At 34.8% G+C, this 11,000-nt stretch overlaps 2 protein-coding genes across 6 annotated transcripts in view; one reads left to right on the top strand and one right to left on the bottom strand.

Annotated features, from left to right (window-relative positions):
- The window catches only part of LOC127477328 (craniofacial development protein 2-like), a 234,335-nt gene that overhangs the window by 170,017 nt on the left and 53,318 nt on the right, over positions 1-11,000 (top strand). The gene's annotated exons all lie outside the window — the stretch shown is intronic.
- RASEF (RAS and EF-hand domain containing) overlaps positions 1-11,000 on the bottom strand; it is a 41,576-nt gene that overhangs the window by 13,150 nt on the left and 17,426 nt on the right. For 3 of the 5 annotated variants that reach the window (XM_051801409.1, XM_051801412.1, XM_051801413.1), the window contains exons 8-16: positions 10,655-10,739; positions 9,186-9,277; positions 6,342-6,576; positions 5,151-5,288; positions 4,910-5,078; positions 3,890-3,971; positions 2,309-2,423; positions 1,416-1,535; positions 347-423 (exon numbers count right to left, since the gene is read on the bottom strand). In XM_051801409.1, the coding sequence (XP_051657369.1) occupies positions 347-423; positions 1,416-1,535; positions 2,309-2,423; positions 3,890-3,971; positions 4,910-5,078; positions 5,151-5,288; positions 6,342-6,576; positions 9,186-9,277; positions 10,655-10,739 (1,113 nt within the window). The remainder of the gene's footprint in view (positions 1-346; positions 424-1,415; positions 1,536-2,308; positions 2,424-3,889; positions 3,972-4,909; positions 5,079-5,150; positions 5,289-6,341; positions 6,577-9,185; positions 9,278-10,654; positions 10,740-11,000) is intronic. The other 2 variants (XM_051801410.1, XM_051801411.1) reach the window with 1 other exon arrangement.

Genomic DNA, 11,000 nt, shown 5'->3' with positions numbered 1-11,000 from the left:
TTAAGAGAGAATTAGGAAAGTAAATCCATGTACAATTAAAAATGTAATTCATTCACCAAATAGGTTTTAAAATGGTGGGCTCCATAACTGAGCTCTAATTTGAATATTAATTATTGAGATAGCTTTGTAACATTTGCGAGCAAAAATGTTACTTGATTAAACTGAAAATAAATCCTGTCCTTCATTTATCTATAACAATTCAACATGGTATTCTCTTTAATTTTTTTTTTTTTATGTTGGTACAATCTTAAAACTACATGTATGACTTTGTATGTATATTCACATACTATATCCTTTTTACAAAATATACTCAGTTGTGTTTATTTGAAAAAAGAAATAATGTTACCGAGCAAGATGAAGAACTGCTTCTACAATATTAGATCCATCTTTAGCACTTGTTTCACAGAATAGCGCATTATAAGTCTACGAGTAAAAATAAAATGTTAAGCCAACTAATTTGAAATGGTTCCCATGTGAACATGTACATTTATTTACAAATGGTTTCCTCAGTAACACAAAACAATGATGATACACATTTAAATCAACAAGATTTCTTTTAATGCTCTTAATTCTCCAAAATATTCACTTTAGTACTGTGAAAGAAAACAGTAATTGTTTCTTAATTATATCTGTTTTATATTTAGTACAGTCTGAATTAATAAACGGAATAAAAAACATATCATAGTTCTTAACTCCAAACTCAATCTTCTTGTTCACAAGATTGCAAAATATGAAGAGAGTTCCTAGGACAGGTTACTCAAGCTAGTTTGTTAGTTACTCAAACTACAGCATCTGATAGTCTAGGTTAACCAAAAACATAATTCCATAAGTAACAGACATGGTATCTGCTGCAGTTCAATCAAGCAATTGTACAAGCACTTAGAGACTCAAGACTCTTAAAATTCCCTATATTTTTCTGCCAAATATAGGATTTATGCATCTCTTAGCCCCCATATAAATACATGCAAAAAAAATTGTCCACACTTCTATTCATAGCAGAGAATTCCTTTTTTGTTTCTGCACATGTGGCAGAAATACAAGCTAGCCTCTTGAAGTGAAACCATTCCACTTAAAACCAGGACAGACACAAGCCAGTCGAAAAGCCTAACTAAATAGCATGCTTCATATTTGAATGAGCAAACTCAGTCTCCTAGTCCAACCACTTTTTTCACAAAAAAGACTGAGAAGACTATCCCAGCCAATAACAAAATTAAGCTTATTAGACACTGAGATGTGATTTAACCCAGAAAACACCAGTAAAACAGGATAGTTTTAATGAAAAGTATCCATGAATACTCATTACTGGATTTGGACAAATGACCAGAAAATTATTTCTGTTTACTACCTTCTTATGTGGTTTTCAGATTAAAGTTCTTAAGATCCTTTTATACTAAAGAGGTACACTTCAACTTTACCATAGCCAGCTTTTCTCCATAGTTTACAGGCACACATTTTTGCCCTTGTTCTGTGACAGCTTGACGGAGATCTGCCTTGTTTCCCACCATCATAATTGGAATATTCTCGTGAGTTGCATCCTGTAAAGAGAATTTTATTTCCTTATTGCTAGAACACTCAGTATACAAAAAAGTAACTAACACCATCATGTCACACTGATTTCTTTCCCACAAAAGGTCTTGTGCACTATCAGAGAAAGCTGGCTAATTATGAAAGTTATGCTGAGAACTTTTTGTAAACCATTTAATATGTAAGCAGTCAGCTTAAACATCAGCCTGCAAAGACATGCTTCCATTCCTATAAGCCCTGCTTCCTGACAGTTCATTTAATATGTGAAGTTAGTCTACTGGAATTAATTATTGCATCCAAATGCTATATGACAAAATCACTATGGGAAAAGTGACTACCATGATTTAGAAAAAATGCTTTCAGAAGATAAACTAAATATTTTGCTTGCCACTTTCGTCCTATTAAACAACTTCAGCACAAGAGAAAAAGCCTTTGCATTAAATGCAAATTCACAATCAAATAAAAAAATAAGAATATTGGTTTAAAATGCAAAGACTCCAAGGAATACTCAAGCCATCCACAAGAAGGTATCTGAAATGGGTTCTCATGTTCATTTCCAAAGGAAATGTTGTGATTCCACGACAACCTTTTACACAAAGATGTATCATATTGCATGCTAACTGAATATGTCAGGATGCATTTAGGACTTCAATGTAGTTTTTACTCCTATGAGAGCCTGCAGTCTGGCTAACTACAATTTACAGATAATAAAATTTTATAAATAATAAGGTTAACAATGCAGTGAAACATAGCTTATAAGCTGTATTATACTTAAGGGTATTACCTCAATCATATCCATCCATTCTCTCACGTTAAGAAAGCTTTTTTCACATGTTACATCATACAGTAGCAAGACACCATCTGCTCTTCTGAAGTATGATTTAGCAATACTTCGGAATCTTTAAGAAAAAAAAGGTCTGCATAAGGCCATATTAAAAAATAATTAAATTTAACATCAATAAGAAAGGAGCATTTCTTAATTTCACTACTGAGTAAGATTCTCTCCACATTACATGATGAGTTTTCTCATAGCTTCTTTTGTAAGTAGTTCTTAAAAACTGCTGATGAAGGTCTACAAGTGCTCCCTAAGGATCAACAGGATTCTGTCCTAAACAACAACCAATATTTTGTATATCAAAACAATCTACAGTGTTTCTTTCACAGATAATCTGTTCTCAAATTGTGCCAGGGAGGATTAGATTTTCTTCACTAAATGTCCTTACGGAAAAGGTGGTCAGCCATTGGAATGAGCTGTCCGGAGAAGTGGCAGAATCGCCATCTCTGTAAGTGTTCACAAAGGCATGTGTGGACGTGGCTCTTGGGGACACGGTTTAGTGGTGAATACAACAGTATTAAGTTAACAGTTGGATTCAATATGCTTAGAGGTCTTTTCCAAGCTTAATGGCTCTATGATTCTCTGATTCACTTACATGTAACTTCCTAAATTGAGGGGGTTACTTTACCTCCTTTGAAAAAAGATAGGAAACCAATAAAATTATTCTAGGGATTAACTATCTTTGACATGAACTTTACACAATGTATTTAACCAAGTACAGTAACTTTGTATTTACACTGGATATTAAAATATTCTTCACAAATTTACTACATGGAAGGAGAACGATTGGGCCACTGCTTCCCCGCTTCACATAATCACTCATTCAGGTAAAAATAAGCTCATACAGCCCAACAGAAATTTTGGTCAATGAACAGATTAAAGTGACTTCCAAGGTGCTAGATTAATCTCTCAATAAACTCCGAAGGCTGTCAGTAAAGAAGTAATAGCTCTCAAGAAAAGATGACATAGAAGAAACTTTATGTAATAATTTAAGAATCTTGGATATCTATTCAGCAATCTGTGAAGAGACGGCAAAATTCTAAAGTTTTTGGGAAGAAGTTTTCATATCCTAAATACAATGCAAATCAGGACTAGGATTTTCAAAGAGGAGAAGAAAGAAGAGGAGAGGAGGGAGAAGGGAAGGGAATGTCTCAGAAAAATCCAGCTTAAAAAGTGTGTAAGGACAAAGAAAGCTAAAGACTAAAAACAGAAAAACAATGTGCATCTTTTTGCATTGCAAAAGAGGGACACGTGGATTTAATTAATTAATCCTGTGGTGAACCTTAACGACTTCTCTCTGTGGGGAAAAAAGATTACCTCAAGCATCACCAAAGCTAACAAAAAAACATTGCACCTGTCTTGGAGTCTCAGAAGAGAAAAATCACTTCTGTTTATAGGTATTTACATATGGCCATATTGACTTGCTGTAGGACTATACCATTAGTGGATTTTTTTCACCTAGGCGAAAAAAGGCAAATGACTTTTACAAACAAAAGAATTCAGAATAGACAAGTGTGAAGGATCACTAACCTCTCCTGCCCTGCTGTGTCCCACAGTTGTAGCACTGTAGGTTCTCCATCAACAATTAGTCTTTTCATTTGAAAATCCACACCTGAAAAAAACCATGTGTATAGTCTAACAGAAAACATCAATAACCTTTAAAAAACCACAGAAAATGAAAAGTTATATGCTACATACAACAGTTATTTCAAAATTCATCTCTTTTAATAGGTTATGAGATTTCAGTTGTTCACATACTCTTGAACTGCAATAATCCCCTGAAGGTATCTGTCTTTAGAAAACTATTTCAAAAAATATTTTGCCCAAGCATTTTCCCAGAAGCATTGATACAAATGGCATCCTGAACAGCAAATAAGACCTCTCTCTCTTTTATTCTGCTAAACAGTTTTATCAAAGAAACAAAAATATTTTATAAAACAGACTTTCTTTCAAATGCCAAGGAGAAAAAAAGATAAATTGGAAAAAAAATCCTGACTCAGAGGCAATAAAACAAATATATAACTATAATTCAATTAGAAGAAAAATTAAGTCTGCCGAATTGTTAAGACAGGTTTGCTAGTTGACAGCTATAACAGTATACACAAGATGTCAGTCAGAAATCCCTCTAGCTGTATTTAAACCAAAGCTTCAGTAACACTTCAAAGAAATTGAGACAAAAATAGTATAAAAGGATACTACAAAATACTAAGGAAAGAGGAAAGAGCTGAGAAAACAAGAATGCAATAAAAATGCAAAAACATTCATACAAACACTAGAAGTTCCTTATACTGAAATTCTCTTTTCTGGTGCTTTGTGTTGTTCAGAAACAGGTTTTGTAAAGAAAAACTAAATTAGATCGGGACCCTACAAACCTACAAACAACTGTTAGGCACTGCTAAGCTTTAGAACTCAATTAGCTCTCCCACCCTAAGAAACTGTCTGTATACACAGGCAATCCTAGCAAGCAATCACAAATGGAATCTTTTCACCCATTTCTGCAAAACAGCAATGAAATTCATTTAAATACTTTAAAAAGAACAACAACTATACCCAAAGTTGCACTGGTATTGCCTCGAAATTCATTCTTGCAAAGTCTCATAAGGAAACTGGATTTTCCCACTGCTGCATCTCCAGTAAGAACAATCTTGTAAGCCTTCTCTGAACTGGGGTATTTTAGAGTGCATTCGGTTGCATCTGACTGAAAATAAAAATAATCCCTCTATTGCAACTTATATAGAAAGTATATTCTCTGTATTGTTCTTTTTCCTTTTTCCACTAAAGAACTGGTTACCTGGGGAGTGAGAGCAGATATGTATTTCCTTGTTGAAGCAATTGAGCTGCTTCGACTTACTGGTCGTGAGGGCTTCCAGTCTAATACTGCAGTACTGTTATCAGGACTGTACGCTTCTTCATCCCTGATCTCTGGAACCTGAAAGTACAGATTAATTCTCTGGTGTAAAAAGTACACTTTTTTGGAAAGGTACAGGCAAGATTCATTAAAACATTTGTTTTAACAATTTGGATTAAACAGAGATGAATGACCAAATAGAGCTGTGCAATTCTAGTAAAAATACTGTGATTATTCTGTTCTTATTCTTATCCATTTGCTGTTGACTATAGCCTACATATTGTGCTTAAACATGTTTATGGTTTGGCATACATTCTTTTAGTACTCTTTCTGATAGAGCAAACTAATTTCCATATGAAAATTTCAGCTTAGGAACAGTAACAATTAAACAAATATTTTATTTCAAAGCCTATTTTACAAATATTAAGAATTTACCTACAAGACATTACTCTCTATGATATTACTACTCAAGCTAAACTAAATACAGCACAGCTGTAATCAACACTATTCATAGCATAGTCTCCACAAACAGAGATTAAATGTCTCTACTAAAAGCATAGCAAAGGAGTTGCCTTAAAAAACCCCGTGTTCTACTGTGTTTGATACTAGTCTTGCTATGTAGTCATCATTAAATCTTTCCATTTTGCTAACAATAAAATGGGCATGACACCTTCTTACATTTTTAAATTCTCTGAGACTTAGCGTGTAAGTCAATGTATGCACCAAGAGTATTCTTCTTTCTCATATATGCTTTTTCCTTCACTGCCACAGCATACTAAGAGGAAGTGATTGGAAACCTGTTTTACTTCTATAGTATCTGCTTTTTTATCATTAGAAAATGAGCTCCTCTCTCCAAACTGTTTAACAACCTTAAAAAACCAAGCGTAGTTCAAAAATGAAGTTACTACCTCAGAAATCTACCAAAAATGTAAAAATGAACATTTTATTTTAAAGAGAACTAAATATTTATGCATTCTCCGAAACAATTTTACTAATCTTACTTGAATACATATAACCCAAATACTTAGTTTTAACTGCTCTATGGAGAAAGATCCATTTTATTTTAAAACCAGGAAACTAATTTTGTCTCCAACCAAAGGTCTTTCTCAGAGAAGGAGTAAATCTGGCACTTACATCTGTATCAGAAGCATCACCACCAAGGCCTTCTTGCATACACTGTGACCTTTGAAAAATCCTTTGATGCCTGTATTCCACTTCTGAATCATACTCATTTGAATCTCTCAAGGTAGACAAACCACTGTCAAAACAGCTCTCAGGTAAGCTGTCAACTTCACAGTTTATCCTTTGCATAGGATCGCAAACGGCTAAAGAATCAAAATCGTCATCCACACAAGACGAATGAGATGACCTAATAAGAAAATATTGGAGGGGAAAAGAATAAGCTATTACACAATTGTTTTTCCCAACAAAATCTGAGACATTCTGAAACAGCTGATTTTTAGAAATGCTATGTTAAAGCCATATGTCAAGCCTATCTTGCCTTTATAAAGAATTTCTTTCTCAATCATCTCTCTTACAATGCTCAGATTAAATTATTTAATCTATGTTATTGATGATGACTTCCCATGTTTCAGTATGTCTATTTATTAATTTAAAAAAACTGTTTAAGAACATTCAGAAAAATTACATACTATGAAGACATCAAAGGCAGAAAATTATAGACAATGGTTTAGCTAATTTTTGGCCTATTCTAAGACATAAAATGACCCTGACATACTCTGTCTCATTTAAATGATTCCATTTCCCCATGGAAGCACACGTGCTAATAAGGAACAGCTGTAAATATAGAAAAGGGAGTAGCCAAGTTCAGGAGATAGTAATGGTGGAAGAAGTCACTGAAACACATGTTCTTATAGTTTGGTAGGCTACGTAAAACCTAAGATTTTACACAGAAGTCCTTTCTTTTCCCTCACCCCTTCTTCAAAGGCTTTTTGGTTTTCATTTTGGATGCTGTAATATATAAAAATACTTTAATGGATGCAGCAATGCCAGTATGGTTTACAGGAAAAAAAAAGCTTTTATTTATGTAAATAAAACTACATAAAAGAAAAATTAATAGGGTAAATCTTAAAATAATCAATCTTACAAAAAAATGTATGATGGCTACAAGCATTATTATGCTCCTGTAGCAAGACAGGAACAGGCACAAATTACAGTGAGGTAAAGAAGGTCTTCAAGTCACAGCACAGAAGAGAGAAACAGTCTGGCTTTGCTGTATGTGGAATGGATGTGAGGCACTGAACTGCTAAAACAGACAAGGTCAGCATCAATCCTTGTAAAAATAACTTGGTCCCAGAGGGGCTGGGACCTCCCAGCGTGATGGTACAGCACAGCAGAGTACACTGGGGAGAACACCAAATTATGAAATGAATAATGAGTCCAATTCCTGCACATGACCAAATGGGTGGGACAGGGTATCATTGTTCCATGTAATAACATTCAGAACTATCTAACTTACATACCTTAAGGCTAAAGAATAATCACATGAATGAATATGATCTTTGCTTTAGACTGCCACAGCATACATGCTCTTTGCATTTATGCACCTACGAGCCCATACCAAATCACTGAAATATAGAAGAAGAGCGTATACTATAACAAAGTTAAGCTTGTCAGGCATTCCCTGAAATAAAGGTCTTTAGTAGCAAACTTTCAACCTCACTGAACCATGAATTCAATGCTGGGAATTTCATACATGCTTAAAGCAAGTTAGATGCAAGATGTGTGTTACAGATAAAAAAAGAAAAAACACACCTGCGCAAATTGCTTCAAAACATGTCAGAATGCAAATCAATAGCTCTTAATGCTGATCTGCTGTCAGGAGACAAAGTACTGAAAACAAACTCTCTGTCGTTTGATACTAAGTGCCATCTGTTAAGAGTGAGTTCTATTTCTACCACATAAGCTTTCCTCTAAAGTAGCTTCTATTTCTCACTTTTGTGGAAATGCAAGGATTGCACTCCTTCAGAAAATTACTCAATGTAATATGCAACTTAGTAGTGGATGCCTTTCAAAATTTGCAGAGGGTCCAAAGAGAGAGGCTGCATTAAGAAGGAAACAGTTTCTGACAAGCAAAACTTTACAGCTAGCAAACACATCTCACAGAGACAGCACCCCTATCCAAGATACTCTTCTCTCTGTAAATGTAAAAAAGAACTTTAAGGTTTGGAGTACCACTGAAAGAAAAAGAAGACAAAATAATCTATCACCTGAGTAAGGACACACATTTTTGCTGGCAGATCTAGCTGTTTAAAAAAAAAAAGTGTGAAACTATAGCATGATTGATAGTGCTTGGGGTTGTCTCCATTGCCCAGTATCTTCAGTGTCTCTGCAATGATCTGAGGAAGGTCTGATCAATGACATGTATCCAGTAGGTACAAAAATAAATACCTCTGACCATTTGATATTTGTATTTAGATATCTTACTGTTCTCTGTGACTTTTACCGCACAAATAGCCAAGTGCACTCATTGCTCTGGCATGTCAGTATGAGATGAGGGTGCTTTTTCTTTTGAAGAATTAGGCCCACATTTGTAATAATCAGTACATGGGAAAACAAGACATACAGGCTGAACACACAACCGGAAACGTTTTATGTCTTAAGTACTCGGTAAGCTAGGTAACAGAGGTCCTCAGAAGATTTTTGTAGCTTCTTGGAGACAAGGAGGGGAGATCAAGAATCAAACTAGAATCAATACAACAAAACAGTCCAAAATCAACAAGAGGCTGTCTGAACTCTCCATAAATTCATTATTTGGACTGAGAAGAGTTTTCCTGAGCTTCCTGAAGTAATTGAAAAGATTCCTCTTGACTTCAGTATACTTTGGATCTTATGCTATGGTCACACATTCCTTCTAATTCAGACAGAATTATTCCCTCTGTTATTTGACAGTAATTTGCTCTACTATGAAAAGTGTGATGCCCTAGTTTTAATTTAACAAAAGCAAGCCTGGCTTACCTGTCATACCGTAGATTTAAAGGAGAATGTCCACCATTAAATTTAGGACTGCTTCTAGAATTGGTACTTCCTGGTGAGGTGTTTGCTAATCGCTGCAACAGATACATAACAAATGCATAATAAGTTTGATAAACAGAGTGAAAGCATCCAGATTTGTTGTGAAAAGAAATATGCATCATCAAAATGAGAAATGTGTATTTTAATATGTATTTAACTACTTACATTTAATTAAACCTCATGCTTTATATAGGGATGAGAGTCAAAAGGCCTATTACAAATAAAATTTACACCCTACTGCTGCCGTAATACTGAACCTACCAACCACATTCAATCACAAAAGACAATGGAAATTCCAAGATTATTTTATTGACTACACCTGAAGATTGAATTGCTAAACTTTGAAAAGTAATATTTAGAACAAGGCACGTTGACTACTACAAATAAAATGGAAACGTCACTGGCTGAGCTAGTATCAGTAGAGCTACCTCCTAATTCTTGAGAGAGACAGTGAAGGAAAGGTCTCAACTGATACAATGTGACAGAGTACTCTGTATATTCTGCCATGCCTCTACACATTCATTCACTGTAAACAGTTTCTTCTGTGTTCTCTGTAATATGCTCCCTTTTGTTTCAGGGCATGACAGAAGGAAATGGTATCTCTTGTTGCATCTGTAGTGAATATCTAGTAGCTTGTATCAGCAAAAAAGCACTCATGTTCATTGGCACGGAACACTGGAAACAGGCAATGACCCCTATCTTCCTCCTTCCTGTCCAATATTGTCTTTGAGGGCCCATTATTCAGGCCCCAACCTTCGAAAAAAGTTAGTTGCTTTACTCATGATGCTCAATCATTAGCTTTAGAGTTTAACAGGTTTCACAAGATTGGAAAACGGCAGTGTAGAGTAGGTTTTTCGTTATTTTCAAGCCTTCCTTTCTCTGTTTTGGAGGATGTCTGGTTACACCTGTTATAATAGATTCCCATGGAGTTGTAATAGCCCAAAAGGGTTTGACTAAGGTCTTTATTATCAGAAGTCCCTGCTATTTATTTTCCCAGTGACTTGCCTGGACAAAAGTCCAGGTTAGGTGAAGACCTTGCCATTGAGAAAGGGCAGTTTTCTGAAAAAGTGTATTTTCAGTGGTAGGCAACTCAATACAAACACATTCCTTTAGTTTGAAAGGAAAACTGCTGCTTTATTTACCTCATTAAATACATCTGAACACAGTATATTAAAAAAAATTACTACTTTCCAAAGCATCTCAGAAAGCAGTTGTGCTCCAACAAAACCCCATTATTTCACAATGCATTAGTAAAATCTAACAAGATTCAACTACACAAGAGTATCTCCACAGTGAGTCCACTGATTTAAACTCAATTTTTTCTGAGACCTAGCCACTGAAGCACCAATTTAAATTTGGTATGTTAATTCTTACACCTTCTAGTACAATGTAACAAAATCAAAAATACATACCAATGATCTGTTGTACTTGCTGAAACTGTTTTCAAGTGCACTTCTTAAACCATCATTGCTGTCATGTAACTTTCTATTAGCTGATCTAATAAGGAAACACAGTTTAACTTGCAGGAGTAAAGAAAACTTGAAAACTATGTAACTTATCACAAAGAAATACTGAATAAGGACTTATCAAAAAACCCTTTTTTTTTCTTTCTAAAGAATAAGATGAAACTAGAAACATGTTGACACATACTGAAAAAAAAATCATTATATGTGAAAAAGCCACAGTGAAGTTTAGTCCCCAGTGCCAGCTTAGGAAACCTGTTCTCACTTCTACAGCATGATCTCTGGCCTCCTGAGT

The sequence above is a fragment of the Manacus candei genome, unplaced genomic scaffold (genome assembly GCF_025592945.1).
Source record: "Manacus candei isolate 608988 ecotype Guabito, Panama unplaced genomic scaffold, ASM2559294v1 h1tg000051l, whole genome shotgun sequence".
In the NCBI taxonomy this organism is placed as follows: Eukaryota; Metazoa; Chordata; class Aves; order Passeriformes; family Pipridae; genus Manacus; species Manacus candei.
Note: the sequence above shows the minus strand (reverse complement) of the source record. Positions and strands in the feature narration are given on the sequence as shown.